This window comes from Poecilia mexicana, unplaced genomic scaffold (assembly GCF_051168715.1).
Source record: "Poecilia mexicana isolate PSO_F unplaced genomic scaffold, ASM5116871v1 scaffold_23, whole genome shotgun sequence".
Taxonomy (NCBI): domain Eukaryota; kingdom Metazoa; phylum Chordata; class Actinopteri; order Cyprinodontiformes; family Poeciliidae; genus Poecilia; species Poecilia mexicana.
The window spans coordinates 3,274,247-3,297,592 of record NW_028263392.1 but is presented as its reverse complement, the minus strand read 5'-3'; the positions used below and the strand labels follow the sequence as shown (position 1 = coordinate 3,297,592).

The 23,346-nt window shown below is 40.9% G+C and overlaps 1 protein-coding gene across 5 annotated transcripts in view; it reads left to right on the top strand.

Moving 5' to 3' along the window:
* The window catches only part of nav3 (neuron navigator 3), a 170,399-nt gene that overhangs the window by 50,574 nt on the left and 96,479 nt on the right, over positions 1-23,346 (top strand). For all 5 annotated transcript variants that reach the window (XM_088003261.1, XM_088003265.1, XM_088003262.1 and 2 more), the window contains exons 3-5: positions 626-678; positions 17,596-17,668; positions 21,870-22,044. In XM_088003261.1, coding sequence (XP_087859387.1) covers positions 626-678; positions 17,596-17,668; positions 21,870-22,044 — 301 coding nt within the window. The remainder of the gene's footprint in view (positions 1-625; positions 679-17,595; positions 17,669-21,869; positions 22,045-23,346) is intronic.

Sequence of the window (23,346 nt, the reverse complement as noted above, 5' to 3'; positions counted from 1 at the left end):
CATCGCAGGCAGTCGCACAAACTTGTTGTTTTCTAGTCTGAATGAGCTGCGAAAGTCCTCGGTGATAAATAATGTGTAACTAGACTGCGTCCTCACAGCAGTGGCTCTTACATAATCTTTTTCTCAGCATCGTTTAGAACAGTTTCTCCCACTCATTGTTTTTTTTTTGTCGTTTTTGCTCTAGTTTTTTTTTTTTTTTTTCCTGCGTCACCCTCACCTTTCAAAACATTTTTGTTCTTTGGACTTCCTCCTTTGTTTCTCAGACCCACAAACATATTTTCCTGTCTATTATGCATGAAGCTTTTCTTTCTCATGCCGTCTGTCTCTCACATTCTCTCACTTCTTTCTCTCCCCCTCTCTCTCTCTCTCTCTCTCTAACTCTCTCACTCTTTATCTCTCTCTCTCTCACTCTGCTTGGATTGAAACTTTACCCTCCCCTGCTCACCCCAACCAGACAATGAGGCCAAGCAGGCCTGTCAGTAACTCTGCACAGCAGCTGAAGAATTAGGCAGCCTTGCCTCCCAGACGTTGCTCCGTACACTCGCTCACCTCCACACATGCTCTAGACCGTTAGAATGTTGCGGCTCAGGATGGCTCTCACGTCTTCGTTCTGTTTCTCACGCAGCGAACGAGAAGGTGGAGGACATCAATGGTAGCCCCAGGAGCCAGTCGCAAATGGTGAGTCAACTATTATTTTGAAGAATTGTGTTAAGATCATATGAAGGAACCTCACTGCTCGGGTTGTGTGAATAATCTCTGATCTCTAGAAGCAGGTAGCATAGGTGATGCTCAGCAGCCCTTCAGCCAATATAAGGATACAAACATGATTTTTTTTTTTATTTTGACAATGAAAATGATATAGAAATGTACATTTCCCCACCTGTAATTACTGTATTTTGTTTTTACCACTGTACTTTGGCTGTTGTCAAACCCTTTGAACTTTTTCTCATTTTGTCACATAACGGCTACATTTAATGAATCTTGTTTGGAAATTTTGGTTGGTAAACAAGCAGAATGTAGCATACATTTAGGTTTAACCGAGTGGATTTCCAATTTTCTTTTATAAGTAAAATCTAACAGAGTGGCGTACAGTTTTATTCACACCCTGAGTTAATGCATAAATGCAAAAACACTCCATTTTACCAAGTGTTGTCTAGTTTCTAGTGCAAATATCTCAGCGCACCTTAAGTAAAACAAGATTAACTTGCAAGTAACTTTTCAGCAAGATGAAGGAGCATGTTTTGAGTAAATAATCACTGAAATTTTATTTACAAAAATATTTCCGCTGCCAAATTTTTTCCACCTGTGACATGGGAAAAATGTTTTATAAGAGAAAAAAATCTGTTGAACTACTACTTTTTGAAAATCAGTATTAAAGTATTGATTTAAAACAAGCTGAAAAGTTAGTCTTATTGCAAGTGTGATATTTGCACTAGAAACTTGATAAAAAAATACTTGGTTTGCAGAGTAGTAGAGCTACGTTCTGCTGCAGCTACAGCTGCAAAGCTCTTCAGGCCAAAATTCTCCCCCTATTTCTTTATTTTTTTATTTTTTTGCTAAGCTCTGGCTGGATGTTCAGAGCTCCTGTCCTGCAGGAAGGTGAACCTCTGCCCCACTTTAAGCCTTTTGCGGCCTGAAACAGGCTTTCCTCCAGGATTCCTCCATTCATCTTCCACTGACCTCTGACCAGCTCTCCTGTCTCTGGAAGAAAAGCCAGTATCTTGGCAGGTTGCTGCCACCTTGCTGCATGTCGGCCAGAAGGATACATTTTGGTCATATATGAACAGAGCACATTCACTGGCAGTGAGAGTTCAGAGATTTCTCTCGGCTACCTTTCTATGAAAGCCATATTTGGAGTCAAAAACTGGCAATTATCCTTTCTGCAAATGATCCCACCTCAGGTATTAATCTCCTCATCTCCTCCACGGTAACTCAGAACAATAAACTCTCTCCTCGTCTCTTCAGATGGACAACCATGTTTTGGTAGATTTGTTGCACCGTACTCTTTTCATTTTCAAACAGTGGATTGCAACGGTTCTCCATGATGTGTCCAAAATGAAATCCATTTCATTATACCTAGACATCTTCACATTCTGCTCTGCTCTTATCTTCTCCAACAATCCTGAAGCTGCGTTAATACAAAGATCAGATTACACTGAGGTTTCCTGTATTATAGTCAGGGTTTCTAAAGACAGTTAGTTGAAATGAATCTGGGCTAAATAGATATGAACGCCGTGTTTTTCAGGATAATATTTGAAAAAAGAAGTTGTGGAAACTCTTGTTTCCTTCCACTTCAGATTGAATCTCTAATTTGTGTTGATATATTTCATAAATAGAATGACGTTAGCGCTGCCTGCTATTATATCCTGATGTCTGATTTAAACCAGTCCACTGTAGCGTTAGCATGATTCCCTTTTAGCCTATCAGTTTGTTTTTCCTTGATTGTTCTGTATTAAACTCCATCTGTCTTCCTGTCAACCCTGACCAACGTCCTCGTTCCTAATAGAACAACATCTCCACAGCATGATGCAGCCACCGTCATGTTAGCTGTTCTCTACCACAGTTAGCGTTTAGCATGTCGGCCAAAATCTTAAAATTTTCCACCACATTTTTACCTTATTAAAACCTCTTGATGTAGACTGGAAGAACATTCCTTTGACAGGCTTGCAGCTGTATGTGCAGTGAAACACTGTGATAAAAGCTTGATGAGTACGAATACTTGTGCAATAAACCCAGTTTGCCTGAGCGACTCAGAGGTCTGGCGGTGAGTGACTGAGCCACATCCTGTCAGTTCAGCAACAACTTCTAGTAGCTTTTACACCATTTCCATACAGGATATTGTCCATGCTAGCGGCCGGGTGACAGATTCCTGCTCTTTTTAACGGGATGACGAGCTCTATGATCGCTGATTGTCGTCACTGCGAGATAATTGCCCCTCACTTTAACCAGAGTTGACTGTTTATATGGGCAAGCGGTTTGCTCTGGCATCAGCCTGCCTCCCGTTAAAAGGACACTAACTGCCGTCCTCAACGGGACGCGGTGGAGTTCAACTCTGGCAGCGTACGTCTTCCGGGGGTCAACGGCCGATTCCTGCTCAGACATCATTTACCTCTAAACAAGGTGACATAAAAGTCTGGTGAAATCCCTCCGCTGGAATGTGTCTGCATCTGTTTTACGACCAAGTTCACACAGCGAGCAGTTTTCAGCTGTTTGCTTGTCTTCCTCCAGCTGTAGAGGAAGCGTAGCTTGATGGCTGCATTTAAAAACCGGGGCAAGGAAGATCTTACGGTTGTTGGGTTCTGCTGGTGGATCCATCCCTGCCACCTTCACATAAAGTGATGGTGCTGGTTGGGAACAGCTGGAACCAGACCGCCCGACTGCTGCAGCTCTGCCGCGCCGGGCGGCCTCACTATGCGACTGTGTGCATTTGTGCGCAGTGTGGTCTTTGTCTCATTCACTTGCTAAGCCTATTGATCCACCACCTGCTCTGAGCTCCGAGGGTCCTGCCAGCATGGGAAAATAAACTTTGGGAAAAGCATGGTTGCTTACTGTGTGGGAGCAGAGGAAAGGAAACACCTGATGTACTGTGAGCGTGTGTATGATTATTGTGGCAGGAACTTTAACCGTCTGCAGCTTGTTTTCTTGACGTTAAATGATGCTGGAGTGAAGGGCTAGACTTTTACTATGCTTTTATCAGCTCTGCATTTGGTGTATTTGTTGAGGTTTTTGATATTCCAATACAAAATTGAATATGGGAGAGGACTAGGGCCACTGGGAAAAAAATATTTCAGACTTTTTTCTCAGAATTCCGACATTTTTATCATAATTTTGAGAAAAACATTAAACCCTAATCCACTTTCTTAGAACATAATTGTAAAGTAGAATGAAAATGAAACGTGCTTTTTGAGAATTTTAACAAGTGTAAATCTGCAAAGTGTGGTGTCCACCTGTACTGACAGGCCAATCAAAGACCACATTAATCAGAGAAGCGGAGAAGAGGCCTGTGGTAACTCTGCAGCAGTTGCAGTGATCCACAGCTCAGGTGGGAGAATCTGTTGACAGGAAAACTTTAGTGTGCAGTTTTTATATGTTTGGGACACAGCAGACATGTGGAAGAAGCTCTGAGCAAATTAAAGATCAAGTTTTTGGCTTTCATGTGAGTAGAGCGAATGACAGAATAGGCCAAGACTGAAAATCACCTGGAACAAACCATGCTGTGTCTCTGTAGGTAGAGCAACAACATGATTCTGATTAGAAAGGAATCATGATGAAAAATGAAGTCTCACTGTTGTTCAAGCTTCATCCCATTTTTGCATTTCTGACAAACACTATCTGTTTTACAGAAATAAATGAAAAACGTTTTTGCAGTGGTTTAACAGACTAAATATGTTCACCATGCTGTCATAATAAAATCATTCTGTTGAGAGGAGAAGCTCTCACCAAAATCTATAGAGAACTGATGGAAGGACTTGAAATAACTTGTTAGAATAATCATTTTCTGGCTTTGATGTGTCTTCATTTACAATTTCTGACATCACACATAATTTTAATAGTGACAACAAAAAAAATGTTCTTCTGACTACCTTTGGTCAAAATGCAATACCACAGCACATCAGTCCTCTTTCCAGCCTTCTCTTCATAGTCAGGATTCCGGCTGACACTTGAAATACTATATTACCATATGAGAGAGCAGACATTACATAGCCTAAAGGGGCTCACACTCCCACAAACATCAAATCAGCCATTTACGTCACTTGCAGTGCTGCAGCGGGTGAATTCAGACCCCCTATTTTGGGCACAGTGTACTGTAGTTGAGAAACGTGTAAACTGAAGAGGCCCAGATTGTGGAACAAAACATGTCATTGTACTTAATAGTGAAATGATCAGATTCAAAGTGAAAACACATCTCTTGATTACAAATTTAGCAGAAGCTTGATCAGACTTTCTTTCTTTCTCATTGTCACTATAATGTCTGTATGGAGGACCAAAAGTGCCTTAGTTCAATAAAAAATAGATAAGTATTTAAATGAATATGAAGACATTTCTTTATTTAGCCATGTCATTGTGACTTTATTTATTAATTTTGGTGTTATTGGTCTTCCATACCCCGACATTTCTTGTTTCTGGCTGTAAAAAACAGTGCAAACATGATCTGGACCAGTTTATTTTTTTATGTTTAGTCTTTAGACTGAACCCCCCCCCAAAAAAAAAAAAACTCTCACTACCTAGAAATAATCATCTATATGCTTGCTACGTCTTGTCTATCCTGTACTGAGAAAGAAACATAGCTGCAGTGCGTTCTGGAAATGTGCCATTAGTAACCTAGCACCAAGAGATTAGGAGCCAACGGCAGAGGTATCACAGTAGCAACAGCTGCCACTGAGCGGTAGATTGGGTCTTGATGATGGTACTGGACCTACAGGCATGTAACGGTCACTGCCGGTCCAGTGAGTGGACTGGGGCCAACGTGAGCAGCTGCTGGAAGCTGTTGAGCTTACACCAGCACCGTGTCGACAGTCTCTCCAAGCTTTTCAAACAATCAGCCTTATAATGCACTGTTTTGGCTGAAAAGACGAGCCTCGCTGATGTATACCTTGATGACCTGTGAGAGTGAAAACCAACAAACTTTTTATATGCAGCTGCATTATATGTTCACTATGTGTCTCTCATGCACGTCTGAGTAGAAACTCCCTTTACCTACAGAACAAAAAGTATTCATCACCTCACTGCTTAGTGGGCTTATGGGACAGTAACTCATAGAGCAGTAAAATTAACACCTTAGCTTCAGAGATTTACTTTTAAATTACCATGTGTATCATCCTAGTTTTACCCATTTGACCGATAACACTGTTTAAAGTTGACTATTGTCACCCTATGCCATATTAATGCAGACATATCATTCATTCTTAATGCTAGCATTTTCAGCATTATTATTTTACCAGGGTTTATGTGGTTGCTGCTGTTTTGCAAGTCAAATCTTTCACACCAACTGATTTTGTTTTTGGCAAGGATTGGATTTCTGGCTACAGTTTGCTTTTCCTTCTTACTGTATTTCTTGGCTATTTGAACTACACAAGATGGCAAAGGCACATAGAAATACTGTGGTATGCAAAAGCATTGACGGTTTTACTTTTTGTTTAACCACTTTTATGCTTTTTTTTTTCATTACTTCCTATTGGTTATGCTAGTGTATGTTCCCAGCAGTCATTTGCCAGAAGGCAAGGTACACCCTGGATTGGTAGGCAGTCCGTCAGACGGACCACACATGCACACACTCACTGCTAAGGGCAAATAGAGAGACAGTATATGCATGTTATAACAATTTCTACATGTTTTCTGTCAGTTTTTGATCCTATGGGTTTAAATCAGTCACCATCCAGACTGATCTGTATGCAGTTAGTCTCTGGTTTCACGCCTCATGTCCTCTGACAGGACGGTTGCACAGATGGCAGACAGAATTGCAGTAGATGTACATTCTGGGCTTTAAACAAGCAAAATAAAAAGAGCTTTTTTTCATCCAAGTGTTTCATTCAAACTCAAGAACACAAAAATGGCAGAGCGAAATGTCTCAAGAGACCCACTCAGCAGAAAATATTAAACCTCACAACTCTAATCCTCCTCATTATAGACAGACATCATTAGCAAACCGCACAGCTCTTCCTCGCTGTACAGATGACAGTGCAGTTCCACTTTCTGGCTTTATGTGTGTGTGTCTTTTTAAGCTTTTAGCAATCTCAGCAAAGGATGGCAGGGAAAAAAAACACTTAGGTATTTTCTACAGAGCAGAAATGTTACAACTGTCAGCAGAAGGCTGTACAGCAGGGGAATCAACTCTCTTACTGGTGATACTAGTCACACATGCCTCCAAAAGAAGTTACATCACATCCTTTTGTTGTTTTTCATTGTTTTGTATTACATCTATCTGTGTTTGACCTACTTCAAAATGCGATGCTCTAGTGTGAAAGCATATTGAGGCAGTTCACTGAAATAAGTCACAGGGCAGTAAATGCATACTAAATGAGGAAAGGTAAAGAGTTTTGTGGTTTTGTAGACCAGAAAGAGTGGAACAGGCACAAGTCATCTCACACTCATTGGGTTGTTGATGTTGAGTACTAGTTCACTTTAATTATGGCATGGTATGTACCTCAGTTTTGAGGTCCTGATTTGGTTCACATTGTGGTTTTGGGTTCTTGTGCTGCTTTGGTGTGGAGTGCTTTAGAGAGTAACCTTTTCTGTTTTTGTAGGAGTTCTGGAATAGCAATAAAACCACATGCATATTGTCACCTGTTTGAAAACGATTACCACTTTTGACTAAGATATTCATCTGATTACATCAAACTGGCTGCACCGTTAATGGCTCTGCTGCCTCGATACAAGAAGGTCCTGGATCCAAATCTCTGCCTCTCTGCATGGAATTCACATGTTCTTTCTGTTCATACCAAGGCTCTCTCTGGGTACTCAATCTTTTTCCCACAGTCCAAAAACATAACTGCTGGATTAATTAGTATTTCTAAACTTGCCTGGTGCATTATTTGTCCTGTTTGTTTCTGTATTATACCTGGGTAAGCGGGTATAGATAATAGGATTGTTATGGTTTGCTGCAAATACAACCCCTGTACGTGTACAACACAGGATTTTCTGTTCACTTATGTAGATATGAAATTTGTCTTCTATAAATTTGGTGAAGAAAAAATCTCTGAGAAAAAATCTTGGATAGCTTTAAGTAATGTTGACTATTAGTCAACATCACAACTTATTTTAACCTGCATTTAATCTCAGATTACCATTAAAGTGCCTAGCAGAAGCAATAGTGATGACTTGGCTCAATCATGCTCAGCTAGCGTCCATAAATCTCTCACTTACAGTGAACGTGAACTCATGACCTCGTCCACTCAGCACAAGTGATTCCTACGGTGTTATTTAAGGCAAACTGTTGTGGAATTTTGGCCTCAGAACCGGGACTGGAGCGGGTGTGGAGACCTGTTTGAGTTTAGGGGGGGTTTTCAGAAAGCATTAAAGGCCACTAGCTTCATCTGGGCCCCATCTGTAGGTTTGCTGCACACCAGCCAGATGAGAGAAAGACGCAGCAGGAGCCAAGCTTCTACTGATGCACCACCGTGTTGCCTCTCACTGTTAATCTTTGCTTTGAATTGATCACCTTCCCCTTCCTGGCAGGCTGAGGCAACTAGCTGACTCTTGGTTTGGTGGATTGATCGCTTTAGAGCCACAAGTAACCTTTTGGGAATCTTTGTTTTCTGTACATTTGCTTATGTAACTGGATAAAAATAATCGTTTTCAAAGATATGACAGTGATGCTCCGTTTTGACTGTGCCAACTGCTCTCCAGCTTTGACTCCTTTGGGCACCCTTGCTTCTCTTGCACATGTTGACCCTTCTCAAATGTTTCCGGCCTAAACTGAGCGCCCAGGGACTCATTACAGGCTCGCTTGTTGCCCAACTGGAAGCTTTTAATCACTTATTCGAAGTGAATGACACGGACAGATGCTCGGTTAAGAGAGATGAATGCTGGCGTGTTAAATGGGCGGAGTGACAGACTGTTGACCCTTCATCCAGACTGGTTTCCTCAGTCGCTGAATCCAGCTGCACCAACTCCGGTTTCTGACCCATTCCTGATTTAGCAAGAATTTGGCAATTAAGGGACAGAATATAAATCATATATTAGCAATGTGATGCATGCTTCCTTTGACTCCCAAGCTGCTGTATTTGTTTTTTGTTTTGTTTTTTTCATGACATTGCAAAGTTTTTCTACAAGGATACGCTGAAAGCTGAACAGCTTCCTTTAGGTTCTTATCCCCTCTCCTCGCCCTCAGTGAACTCTGCCTGCCTGGCATCATATTCAGCTACCAGCAGCATGACATTACACATGTCTCATCTTCGGTTTATCTCCGAGACCTCGCTGTTGCTCCTCTTTGAGAGAGGCTTGCTCTGCTGAACAGAAGGAAAAGGCAACGTTTATGGAAGAGATTCACAGTTGAAATGTACTCCTACTTTCTAAAAACAGGCTGAACATGACCCTTTCCACCGTAACAGCTTCTATCAACAGGGATTATGTAGAGGCAAATGAAGCGCAGCTATTCACTTTTTCGTGCTTTGTCATTTTAAATCCTCACACTTCAGTGTATTTTATTGTGATTCCATCTGATATAAAACAAAAAGTAGTCAATGACAATGGAAGGAATATGATTGATGGTTTTCACTTTTTTTTGCAAATGATCTGAAAGTGATGTTTTCTTTGAGATTTCTCCTGTATTTAGCGCCACCTACTGCTCTTCTGTGTCCTTTTTGTTCTCTAATGTTCTCTAACAGACATCTGAGGCCTTCACAGAACTTCAGCAGTAGATTACATTCAGTCACACCCATGTGGATTTTACTAATTGTCCACCAATTAGTTGAAGCTACCGGTTGTATTGGATTTTACTTGAGGGTATATTTTAGTAGAACACTACATTAACGCTTTAAGTTCAAATACGTGAAATATCGGAAGAAGGGATATTAAAGTACAGTAGCTGCAGTGTGTGCTGCAGAGGAAGTAGCACCTGATGCACACCATCTAGGAATAGCCGGAGTGTGTTTGATCCGACACAGAGAGCCATGCAAGGTAAGACAGGAGCATCTGAGGTAAGGTCACATACTGAAAATTCCTCACAGCTTCTGGAGTGGCTCAGAAATCCATCCAGATGTTTCTTATTTTAAACATCCACCAACTTTGTGTATTTTGCTGTTCTCTACATAATCCCAGAAACAAGTAATCGATGGTCTTTGCGGGGGTTCATTCTGATTATTTCCAATCAGACATCAGTTTCATCTCAACAAAAATAACATGACAGAACTTCACTGAAGATTCAGACTGAGCTGAGTTAAGACAGAAACAGAGACGTCACCTGAGTAAAGGTGTGTGCCACCTTACAAAATTAAGCAAATATGTTGTCATTCAATTGTTCTACAGACATTTACATAAACATACCACAATTAACTTATCAATTTTGTTTGATTTTGGTAGCGTGGGGTCGAGGATTGTTTTTTTTCTTTCTGAATCTTAAAAATAACGGCACAAGCAAAATATGTAGCATTACAAACGCAGCTCAGTTGTTTAACATCATATTTCATTTGATTTAGTAAATCTTTTAGTGTGGTGTGTGGGGGCATGGTTGACCTTTGATGATCTCTGGAAACATCTTGTTTCCACAAATATCTTTAAAGTGTAAACGGCAATTGCAATAATTTTTGCTGCACAAATGTTGGACAACAATTGTGTTTAATTTGAAGAAGGTGGGAGGGGGGGCAGCTTCACTGAGGTAGATGTGTCTCGTATTGTGTTATGGTCAGTCAGTAGGATTGGGAATGTTCACCTTCTTAGACCCGGACTACAGAATACACTGTAAAAGCGATGGAGACAAAAACTGGTGAAGCTTCCCTCCGACGGCTGGTGTCCACTTAAAATCTGTTGACTCATTCTAAACATCGCTTGCTTGGCTTTACTTACTGTTACCTACTCTAAAGACCAACACGGTGCTAGTTTTCTCTCACCAGCGGGTCTTAATTGAGATGCATTTTAATGATCTGTTTTAAAGGTCCCAGTTGTTTTGCTTCAAAGAATTAATTGATTATCCCAACGGCCCAAAAGTAAAGCGGTAATTCTCACCACTCGGTCAATGTTAGCTGCTGTTATTGCAGTTTTTATCCATAGCATTTAAAGGATATACTGGAATAATTTGCAAAGCACTTAACAGAGATTAAGTTACACTGGATACAGTTTTCTGTGAATCTGAGAAGCTTTCAAAGTTTCATTTGAAAAAACACAAAAGACTAGAATACCAATGGGCTGGTATCTCACAATGTGACACCTTGGGTATAAATACCTCAGTATTACTATATTCACACAGAGCCCCTAAGAGGACATGGGTAAAAAAGGAAAAAAGTTTTCTCATTTAAAGTTGTATTTGACAAGTTACATTATGTGACCACAATTGCATTTGTAATGCAAGATATTGGTTTTTATTATTGGTTGTAAAGATAAGTTGCATAAGGACGCATAACGTAAAATAAAAAGGGAGAGATAAAGAATAAGTAAAATCTTTTACAGATCATTTCATCATCCAGCCATTTGTATTACTGCATCGTCATCATCATCATCATCATCATCAAGAGTGGTAATGAGATTTGACTCAGACCATGAAAAGTCAGTTAGAGATGAAATCTGCGACGGCTGAGCTGTCGCACATGAAACATCTCAGTTTGGCTTGGTCTGCTTTTTCACACTAAATTTTACTTACACACACGCGCGTGCGCACACACACCGTCTGTGTAGCAGATGTCATATTGGATGCGATCCAAATAATTTCATGCTTTACACTTAAGAATAAAACCATCACGGTCCTTGTTTTGTATATATAATGTCTGCTACTGGAATTAAATCATTTTAGTTTGGAGTTCCTGCATAAAAGAAAAGTTTTAAGATACACAGCATCATGAACGCAAGCTTGGCCTTTATGGAAACAATTGGTCTGATGAATGCGGCCAGCAACCATGACAGTCTGTTACAGACCGTTGTCCGGATCAATAATAAATGACTGTGTCGGACGGAAGAAAAAAAAAAAAGTTTCCTTGGGCAAAATGTTGACATGATGAGCAATGATGCCTGGACTATGAGACGGAATCCGATAACAGGCCTCCGCCCGTTGGTCGCTCTGAACCCCTGAGCCGTTTAATCCATTTTGATTCATCAGCCGTCAAGATCGGCCCACTTCGGAGGCAGCGGCGGGATGGAGAGGGGAAAGAGGAATCAGCGGCGGGATGGAGAGGGGAAAGAGGAATCAGTGGACTGTTTAGGACAAGACCGAGGGAGGCGCACGCGTCAGCAGCCCGATCCGAAGAGCGGGGATGATGGAGAGGTCACGGACGACGTGAGCGCCTCATTGTATGGGAGGCGGCAGGACGGCTAAACGGCTTTAAAACGTGTCGCTGTAGAAATCACTCAGTTGCTGTAACCTTCAGGTCTTGTTTATTTACGCGGAGAGAAGCAGTTTTTCCCTCGCTGCGTTTTTAATCATTTACACTGGGCTTCAGACAGCAGATTCTTTACTTACATTTGTATAAATGATCCAATTTCGAGGTTTCTTAGCAGCTGTGTTTTATTACACTGACTTTCTTACTATTAATATGTCCAAAAAATCATTTTCAACATATTTACACTAGCAGAATTGGTAAAAGTGTGGTGTATGTTAGTGTTTGTTGGTGTTCAACCCCTCTGAGTCGATACTGTCTAGAACCACTTTCAATGCAGTTTCACCGTCAAGCATTTATGAATATACCTCTTCCAATTTTTTCCTTCCAAAATACCTCAAACAATCTGCTTGCAGCAGTTTTGATCAAATATGAATAAAGTACACTACAGTTTGTGGGTCAGACAGTTCTAGGTGGTCGTTGCTGCCCATTTTCCCTTTGATGTTCGGTACTAATGCATGTTTTAAATGTGACTATGTGGATTTATTTGGCTGAAAATGTACATTTGTACTAACATTCTTCAGCACACACTGACTGAGGGACAAAATGGCATTTTGATGCATCGATTTCTGCAGCAACAGCTCATATTTTGTATCTTTGGTCTGTATTGATTTTTTTATTTGCAAGGGGGAGAGAGGGATGCTTCAGATGATTCACTGGTTTGTATGTGCAGGATTTATTTTGCCTGACTCATCGCCAGACTTTGATTTCCACCTCCAGCTAAATAAAAGTTCACTGTTGCTGTAAAGAGTTGCTGCGAAAGCCAATGAGCTCTTTGCTGGTGTGGCTTCTGCACAAAAGACTCTTTTGTGACAGACCTCAGATTCTGACTCAGGCTCCAGTCAGGAGAAGATTTATGCTCTGCTCGCATGTTTGAAAACTGATTCAATCATCATGACAGTAAATATGAAAATAATCTCTAAAGTCAGAGGGGAAAAAAAAACAACACCCGGAGACTTTCTCGCTAAATAGTCGCGCTCATGAAACATTGAATCGTGCGGGATTTTGGAAGAGTGAATTATGGATTTAAGGTGGCACGTATTTTCCAGTGACTATGCATCGTTTTGAGCACAACCCTTCAATTATTCAGCATCATTCTGTGGTTTTTCCAGCCCTGTCTTCAAGAAGCTTGTTTTCCCCTCCATATTTAGTGGTAATTGAGGTGTTGGCCTATTTGTTTCTGACAGCTGCATCTTAGGGATAACCCATTCCAGTTCCATTCATCTTACACATGTCACTCGATATCTTTAGGGAGGCCCGACCGACCGCAGCACCGCTTCTTCTTGTTTTCTTTCTTTCTTTTTTTTTAAACACAAGGATGGGAGAGATGGTATTAAGCAGATGGATCTGGAGCCTCATTTTGTCGTTTGGCAACTCTTACTGAAGTGGAAAGAGAGAGCAGAGGGTTGAAATATCATTTGAACCCAAACCCATATATGAGATGGTTATTTAATATGGTAATGATTGGTGAGACCAATGTTTAGCTGTGTAGTTTAAAGTTAGCTGAATCCAACCTTTTTATGGCAGGGAAACATGCCTCCTACCATAATATTACCTTATTATTCTAGGAGATTCCTGGATTAGATTCTCTAATTATTAGACATGCAGTTCAGGGTTAAGTCGGAGGGTCACTGTTAAATTTGTCTCTCCAAATTTTAGCTACGATTCAAACAGACATATTTACTGTAGATCCAATCGATTAACCAATGAGGCTTATTTGAATGACACATTTCAGCAACAAGGTATAAAAATACAAAGCCATATAAAAGACACCATAATGTCAACAGTTGAGAAAACCAGTAAGAAACATGACAATTTGATGAGCGCCATCATCCAAATCAACACACATCAAAAATGTTTCATTTATCATGTTTTCTGTTGGCTTTCACTTTGCACCTTTACTAACAGATCATAATATCAGTTCATTCCCATGGCGTAATAGACAGCAACATGATTCCAGAATGATTGGCGTTAAACCAATTGTTTCAATATTTTTAGTTTTATTCCTTTTGCTAGTCTGAGTATTTATTTTGTCCTTACTTGGATGACGTTAGGTTCACGAGAAGATGAGACGGCGCTTTACCAGTATTTTGGTGACTTTGACAGTTTAACTTTTTTTTTCCTGCTCTCTCAAATTAATGTCCCAATCATCTTTCTCCGATAGTTGCTCTATTCACACATTCTGAAATGTGAGGGTTTGTTTTTTTTTTTTTTTAGTATGACTCATTTATACAAAGATCCAACATGTCTTTGATGGTTCTTTTCCTCAGCATTTGGCATCAGTCCTCTCTCCAGATTTGCCATTGATGACATCTGTAGTTGCGTTTGATGCCGGCCCGTGTCGGAAAACTAAACAACTAAATGGTTTCTGTAACAGGAGGCCACAAAGCCCTGCCGTTTAAACATCACCCAAATCCTGCAGAACATTAAGGACCTAACCATCGTTGACGCCTTCAGACAATATTTCATCATTATAGCATTAATGCTGCTCGAAAACAAACAGTGGTTTTATGTGAAGACCACATTGAAGCGTCTGCAGCCCTGGAAGACGATGAGTGTTTGTTCAGTGATGTAGGTTGTCTTTAAAAGCCTGACAGCTTTGGCTGAGGCGATTTATTGCGTGTTTATGAGTTCAGCCCTTTATGCGTGTCTTAATCAGCAATTAAATCAAGCTTCAAACACACACTGACTGCGGAGGAGGCATGAGGTGCTTCTGCTCTTTGTTTGCGTGCGCTTCATTAAATTTGCCCTATTGGATTTGTCTGTAATAATGCTTGCTTTGACTGAAGGGGTTTTCATTAAACACCTTTTCCACCAACTTGTGGCTGTTCGGTTTAGCAAACACCAGCACCGGACTCGATGTTCTCGCTGAGTCTAATGAAACCCGAAGCAATGAAGCGGTCCCGATTGCTGCTCGGCACATGTCTATCCACATACAAAACTTCAGAGCTAGTGTGTGGGTTAATCAAACAGGAAGACACCAGGGCACACATGTGTCAGGCCGTGTGTGTGGTGTGTGGGCAGAGACTAGGGGAACCCACATATAAGGTTATTTGGTGCCTGCCGGTGAGGAAAAAATGTGCGGTGAGGTGGTGATTTTTGTTCGGCAGATGGAGAAAGTCTGTGTGTGTGCGCGCGTGTGTGTGTGGATGCCTGGGTTGTTGTCGGCTCGTTGATGTAGCCGGCTCAGACCAGCATTTTGTGGGAAATGGGGTAATTTCATTGCTATTTCATAGTTTTGTTGTTTCGGTTAGCCTAACAACAGTTAGGTTAGGGTTAGCCTTAACCCTAACCAAATTTGTTTTGTACCCAAGCAATCCTTTAAAGTAATGTTCTTTAATCTACGGGAGGTCACCCAGAGGTGTGTTGTTATAATTTCTCAAGTTACCATTTGGAATAAGAACCCAAAGTGGAATTTCAGGGATTTCAAGTTCTGTCATGTATTTAAAATGTGTGTCGAGGAAAGAAAGAAGTACGTGTGCCACTTGTAACATGCTCCTGCTTTAAATAGGGTGCAATGTTTGGATCAAGAGTGAGGAATTTAAAGTGTTCAACTGTCAGGATGGTCACTTCTGCTCTGATGTCACCGTCTTTTTATATACACACATAGATATATATATTCTGTACTCCTAACTGGGAATCAAATCCTTCATGCTGTCAGAAAAGTTCTATTAGTTTCTTAATTCAACAACTCAGGCAGAAATCAGGCTTTTGTGTATCTTATAAAACTGAACCAGAAAAAATATCTTTGAATTTATTTGATGTAGTATATGTAGGGAAGTGCTTGAATGTGTCGGCGCATGTCAGTGTTGGATTTGCTCTTTGTGTTGTGGAGCTTTGTGGAGTATGTCCTCTGAAGGACACCGTACTTGGCATTCGTTAGTGTGCGCTGGTAATACAACGGCTAGTTTCTGCTCTGCATTCTAAAGGTAGGCAATACTGACCGCCAGCTCCTCAATGTAACAAAATGTTACTTTTAATGTTCAGCTAGTTAGTTTTGTATCATTGTTAGCTTTGTATCATTTTGTCTTCTTTTCTTCTTTTTTATATATATATTCTGCATCTGTAAATCAAAAAAAAAAATAACTGCGTGAATGAAAGTTGACAAGCAGTTTCTGCTCTGCATTCTAAAGGGCGAAGCCGCATCGCTGTCAGGTGGTCCGAATAAACGGTCACAACCACGATCCCAAACCGCAGTGTGTGTCAGAGTCTTGTTTCCTTCCGACGAAAACCTTAAAGAGTACACAACGCAGAGTCCAGGGAACAACGAGGACTCGACTCTCACAGCCAAGGGTTACATATACATCAAAACATCTAATCTGTTTGCTCTTGGTCATTTAGCTAGCATAAATCCATAGTGCAAGTTTGTGTGGAAAAAAAAAAAAAAAGCCCAGATTGAATAACATTTTTAGTTGCTCTCAGTTGTCCTGAACTGTCATCATAATTAGGTTAATTTCAGAATAATTGTATCATTAGGTATGCACAATATATTGGCATTAACATCAGTATCGACTGTTTAGTAATTTCTTTTTAAATGTCTAGTAAGAACTGTCCAGACCATGTGGTATGTTTCCAATATATACTGTTTGTATCGGTAAATATCTGTTGTTGACCATAACAGCAGAGCTAATATCAGATATCAATATCAGCCCAAATTATTATATTGGTGCATCCCAAAAAATTATTTTAAATTGTTTAAACAGTTGACCATACCAAACTGAAGTAGATCTTCAGATCTACTTCAGTTTGTCACTCTCTGTTTTTCTGTTTATAGCAGAAAAACAGATCATTAGGTCACAAAAGAGGATAGAATTGAACCTTCAGTAAGAGAAAAGTGGTTTGCAGTCAGATATGTCATTCTCTCGGTTCTACTGAGACTTAATCTGATTATTAAAGATGGATTTGGGCGCTGAGCGGGCAACACAAAGCAGGGAGGGAGTGAGTGGGGGGGAGTTGAGTCCCGTGAATCATCATTGCCTTCTGGACGTCTCGCTGAGTCGCCCAGCCCGGTCTGCGTTGTGTCCCTGACACGCTGCGCTGAAACAGAGCGCCGTGACCTTCAACCTCGTCATAAAAGACCTCCTGTGGGTCGGCGCTGGCTGCCGGTTGCAATGCTAATGAAGCCGCCTGCTAGTCGCTGTCAGCCGAGGCAAAAATCCCCCCTAATATCCGTAACCGCAGGGCGCCTATACGGAGCCGTCAGAAAGCAGAGGCTGAATGTTTTGCGTGAGGTTGTGCAAAGTCTCAGATAGGCCACAGGCTCTTACCTCCGTTCAAACTTCATAGATGTTTGCGTGGATATCTGTGTGCATTTAGCTGAGTGCGTACACAGTCAGCATGTGGCTGTGTAGGTGGTAGCACACTGCGGTCAGTATGTCATGCAGCCGGGTCAGTGGGTCGTGCGGGGGTCTGTAGGAGCCACACAATGATGTTCTTTATGGGTAATATTGCTGATCTACCCCTTCCTCTCAGCCCCGTGCCTCGAGACATTTCGGCTCAATGAATGTTAAGTTTCATCGCATTCTCACTGCGTTCCGTCCTTCATGCCGACTGTCTGCTGTCTTCTCTCTAGATCGAGAATGTGGATGCCTGTCTCAGTTTCTTGGACGCCAGAGGAGTGAATGTCCAAGGGCTCTCAGCAGAAGGTAAGGCGAACGACTCAACATTTAAGACCTTTCTAATGTTTTTATTGAATGAAGCGCAGAAGAAAGTGTGTGGTGCTACACTTTAAATTGAGGCATTTTTAGGCATTTAAATTTACCAACCCAATCATTTGTGATCCATTATCTGCACCTTCAAAGTGCCTGCATTTCCAGAAACCTAGTTGCCATCAGTTAACATCAGATATAGAACCTAACAGTAATAGAAAGGTAAAATGCCAATGTAGTTAAGTCCTTTAGAGATTTGTGTACAACACAAGAAAGTCACCAGGCTTTCTGTGTATCGTCTCTTTAGGATACCCAGCATCTCATGATGTAATATGGGCCAAATTACACCTGTTGCACAGAGTTAATTTAAAGTGATTAGAATATAAAATAGGACCATCACAACATGTCTCTAGAGCGTGTTGTAAGAAAAGTGCATATGACGATTCAAGCTGCTCTAACAAGCACAAGATTTCACTCAGACCATTTGAAGTCTGGGACTTGAGTCTCAAGAACAAACTTTAGCTCGTGTAATGCTGAAATGAAGTCTGGATTGTTTAATTAAAAAAAGACAAAATAAAAAAAGTCATGCAGGAATCTCCTAATCACATAAACATAACCACGCTGCCCATTAGTTTGCATAATATTGTTGCAAAAAACACATGTGTTTCTAACATAAATACATAGCTAGAAGTTGTTACTTTAAGCTGGTCAAAAGAACTTCTATTTGAACTAAATGTCTAATTGTGAAATAACGTTTCAACAACTCAAGCAAAATCTCTTCAGCTTTCATTTGTTCAGCGTAGTTTCATCCTACAAAGAACCAAAGACACGAACGTGGCCTTGACCCCTCGAACAGCAGAAATAGTCTGACTGACACACTGACCAGCAGCTCCGAATTCTGTAACCTCCCTCCAACTCCAGCTCTAAAAACAGCAAAGTGACTCATTAAGCTTGGAATTCCAAAGTGGGTCTGTGGATATATGGGCTATTGGGTTACGGCGTTCATTGCCGCTGCTGATGCGTTTCACGAGCGACTCCACTCTCACGGTACACGCTCCGCTCCGTTTGCGGGCGCGGCCGTGCCCGTCCTCTGGCGTCCTAATTGAATCCCCCGGGGCTTTCCTGACATATGCGTTCTTTATGTTTTTACAAGGCACAGGAATTAAATAGGACGGAGCGTTTGATGTGCACACAGGAACCCAGGAATTATTGCAATAATGTCTTCAGAAAGCCTGACTGCGTTTTTTCACTCGTGGGAGGCTGTAAACCAAAGTTCCGGCAAAAAACAAAAAAGTCATCTGCGGAGCGTGTTTAGGTTCCCTAACAGACGTTGCCACTCAGGGAGGTTATAGTCTATAATAAAATTCAAATCAAAGCCTTTTTATCATGCAAGAGCAGAGTTTATTTTGTTCTGCTGAGCTTGGGACTATTTGAGGCTGCTATAAAAAAAAAAAGTACCTCAAATTATTATTTCTTGCTTTCGGTGACATGAATGGCTTTGACGTTTTGACCGTTTCTGTTTTTCTCCTTTTATTATTCTGCACTTTCATCATGTATCGAATGACGAACCGTGAAATGTTCCTCGTTTACAGCTTGTCCTACGCACGAAACGACTACCTTTAAAACTAACTTTGACACTTTGCACACCAAAAATATCAAAGTGAGTTAATAAAACCTTTTACAGCCTGAAATGTGATAATTATGTGCAGGAAGTTCAGTCGTCCATTTCTGGCCTTAAACACAGGTGTAAAGTCCCCTCTCAAACTTTACGGCTCGGCGTTCATAATGAGGAAACTCAGGGATGTTAACTGTAGATCTTTAATCTTTTTTTTATTTTTTTAAGTGCACGGTCTCAGCAGCTATGATGTTAGCAGAACAGGCTCCTAATAGTTTAAGTTGTGGACAAGCTGGCCACTGTAAGGTCCGTCCTGCTGGATCTCTGCAGGCGCGTTTGCATTTGCAACCTTAAGCGCTCCTCTGTGTAGGATCGTCAAGTTACAAAGATGTAGAGGTAAGAGGAAGAATGAAGGGTCAACTGGAACTCACCGGCCACTTTATTAGATACACCTAGTCCTGGGTAGGACACCCTTTTGCCCACAGAACGTCCTTAATTAAATTTTAAAAAGTTGTACCGTACGGAACAAGACTTAAGATAGAGTTAAGACTAACTTAAAAGCAAAATGGAACCAGACAGGAGACGTTAGATGTTAGAACAAACATCTTAGATACTTTGATTTGTGAGGATATAGATTAAGACTGCAACTGATTGTTTTATTAATCGATTGTTCTGATGATTATTCATTAAGATTACAAAAATTCTGCAGATTTTTCTTTTAACCTCTTAAGCCTTTTGTTATGCAATATTAGAAATGCATAAAAAATGCAAATAAACAAATAATTGTTACTTTTTTAAATAAGAAAATAGATATTCCCTTATCTCTAAAATAGATATTTTCTTATTTAAAAGTAATAAAATACACATAATTTATTCACAAATGAATAAGTCCCCCTGAAAAAACAACCATCCCTTTCCATTGAAATGGCAGTAAACACAAGAAAAGTTGTACAAAATCCAGGTTTTATTACAGTTGGATATCCAGTATCTGCTCTTATTGATTATTCCTCATATAAAAGTAGGAATAAAGGAGAGAATGTGCAATAAAGCCTTATTCCACCCACAGTGTGTTGCACATCGGGGCTGATGCTGCACTTTGGTCAAATTAAGAAATCCCCTCTTGCTAACTTCCTCTGAGTCCAACTATCACATGAGCTCATGAGCTGCTTCTCTCAGCGTGCTGATTTATTTTTTTTTCCTTTTTTCAATGCTTATCAAAGAGAGTTATTTATCAGTTTCCAAAAGTTTCTATTACCAGCAGCTCAAATCTGTAGCACTGACTTTCTCTACAGCTCAGGGGGGAAAAAAGCCCTCTGTTGAAATTCTCTCAAAGGCCCAGTATGAATTATTGCCTCTGGCTGTTATAAAATGAAAAACAATCCCCGAGAGATTAATCTTCTCTTAGTTTCACGGTCTCAACAGTCCAAGCCATACATGGCTGAGTACTGTGTGTGCGCCTCGGCAGATTAAACAAGAGAATAAAGGCCCCTGCGCCAGTCGGTGCCATTTACGCCCCGCCTCAGCGCGCCATCTCTCACTGTGGACCGCATTTAAGAATGAGTGCCTGAGCCAAAGTTACCAGTTGATGTTTTTCTCCTGAGAGAAATTCACAATTCTGAATCAGAATCTGAAATCCTTTTCTTGTCGTTGTGCATGACGAAAGCATGTTATCAAGACGGGATTTCTTCATTTGACCAAAGTGCAGCATCAACCCCAATGCGGCTGAAAAATATCTCTGAACTTGTTTCTCACATGAGTAACACGACTAAAGCAAGATCTGGAACAAACTTCCATAAAACTGCAAAACTGCAGAAACATTGAATTCCTTTAAATCACGGCTAAAAACCCCCCCACCTGTTTAGAGTTGCCTTTGATTAGAAGTAAATCCAACATTGATCAACATATTTGACGTGCTTTGATGTTTTTGATGATGGCATTTGACAAAATGTGACATTCGTTGCTTGTTTTCACAATAGGTGACTGTATGATGTTTTTAATGATTTTAAGCTCTTTGAATCTTATTTATTTTGTTACAAATGAATTGCCTGTAAAGAAAAACGTATGTCAAGTTTGTGAATTCAACAAAAAATAAATGTGGGAAACTTGAATACTTTCGCCCAGCATTTAAACTCATTAAAGAGAATCTTTTTATAATTAACCAAATTATGAGCACTATTCTCAGCGTCGCTGTGATCTGCAGCAGATAATGCTTGTGGATAATGGTTCTTCTACAGTTCATTCCTACGCTAGCTGCACAACAGCTGCTCCCAAGCTCCGTCCCCAAGAGGGCTTTTTCAAAAGTCACCACATGCTCATTTCATAGAGTTTGAAAGACACAATACAGAGGATGGAAAATATTTATCTTAAGTGTCACAAGACACCACTTCAGTCACAGGCGGATGAAAAACAAACCGCCGCAGCACTTTCACTTGCAGATTGTGTTTAATTCATTGAATGTGCTCCGACTGTGCTCGGCCGTAAATCGCTTCGCCCCGCAGCAGCGCATGACGTCCAAGACAAACTCGTTAGCCAAGAAGTCGAGGCCCCGGCAACTCACGGCCTCCGTCCGCTTTGTTCCCCCAGAGATCAGGAATGGCAACCTGAAGAGCATCCTTGGCCTCTTCTTCATCCTGTCACGCTACAAGCAGCAGCAGCAGCAGCAGCAGCAGTACTACCAGTCCCTGGTGGAGCTCAGCCAGCAGACCAGCAGCACTGCACCGTCCACCAGCAGCCTCAAAACACAAGAGATGCAGTCCAGGTGGGGTCCTCCGCTCTTCGTTTACCGATTGTGTCAATGTGGTTTGGTTAGAAATGCTTGTTGACTTAAAGTGGAGGCTTTACTACAGAGGAGAGTCGCCATTTAGTGGTGATGAAAATTAAAAGGAGTTTTTATGCAGCCTGTTTCCAATGACCTGCCAGTGTAAGTGTGTGTCCATGTCACCATGTGAAATAATCCTGGATCCACAGGAACAAGATGACATGAGATTTTAGCAACATTTTTTTAAAAAGTCAGACAGAATGATTTTTTAAAGAATTGGCAATTATAGTAGAATAATCCATATCATTGTTTACTAGTCCATATATTGCCGTGCTTCTGTAAAAGTCATAAAAGTATTGAAAATGCACTTTGTGTTTTCTGAGATACGAGATGAATTTTCAAGAAGCTCCTAGCTTGAAAACCTCTGAAGCAGAAACTAACTTTAGTAACATCAACAAATAGTGAGATTACTTTTGGCAATCTCAGTTGACGAATGTCCAAGATGCTGATGTAGTAGGCAGGATGCGAAAAGTGACCACAACACCTACAATACTTTTTCTGCTTCAGCAAAACACCATAATACTTTGCTGCATCCATATTATTGTCACAAGACCTAAAAACTACTACATGTCCAACTCCCTCACCCTCCTGAAACACAAACGCAAAGTTAAGATGGAAACAAACATCAGCCCAGTTTTACTTATCAAAAGAAGTGGTTCAACTTTACAGCAGATCTTACATCAGAAAATCAGCTCGGCAGTAAAAGGAAAGATGCTCTGGCCTCGTGTGATGTAAATAGACACAGCAAGCCTTAGAGGACGGTCTAAAGGAAGGTCTGAGATGCCACACATGAGCAGCATTCCCCTCACCAGATCATGTTCCTCTGGTTGTAATCTGCTCTCCCTTGTGTGTAAAATCCACTCCGTAAGATCAGTTAGCCTCGCTGTTCGAGGAGAAGCTGGTCAGCAAGTTGATCTTGTCAACATCTTTAGCTTCGCTGTGTTTGGTTTGGTAAAAAGGGAGGCAAAGCTACGGTCAGTGTCATGCATTTGAGTGTCAGAGGTCACTAGGGCCACAGCTGCCTTGCACTACCAGCCCACACCTCATCTTGCCCACAACAGGTGGAAATGGTTTTCACACGCATCACTATAGTGTGATACGCACTACTACCACTGTATCAGTTTAGCTGGGTGGAAAAGTTAGACACTCCACCGTATGCGGATAAGGTTGTCACAAACGATGCATTCTGGTCCGATGCCTGTTGAATAAAGTGGCACAGATAAATTCAGAACAAGCCTTTGT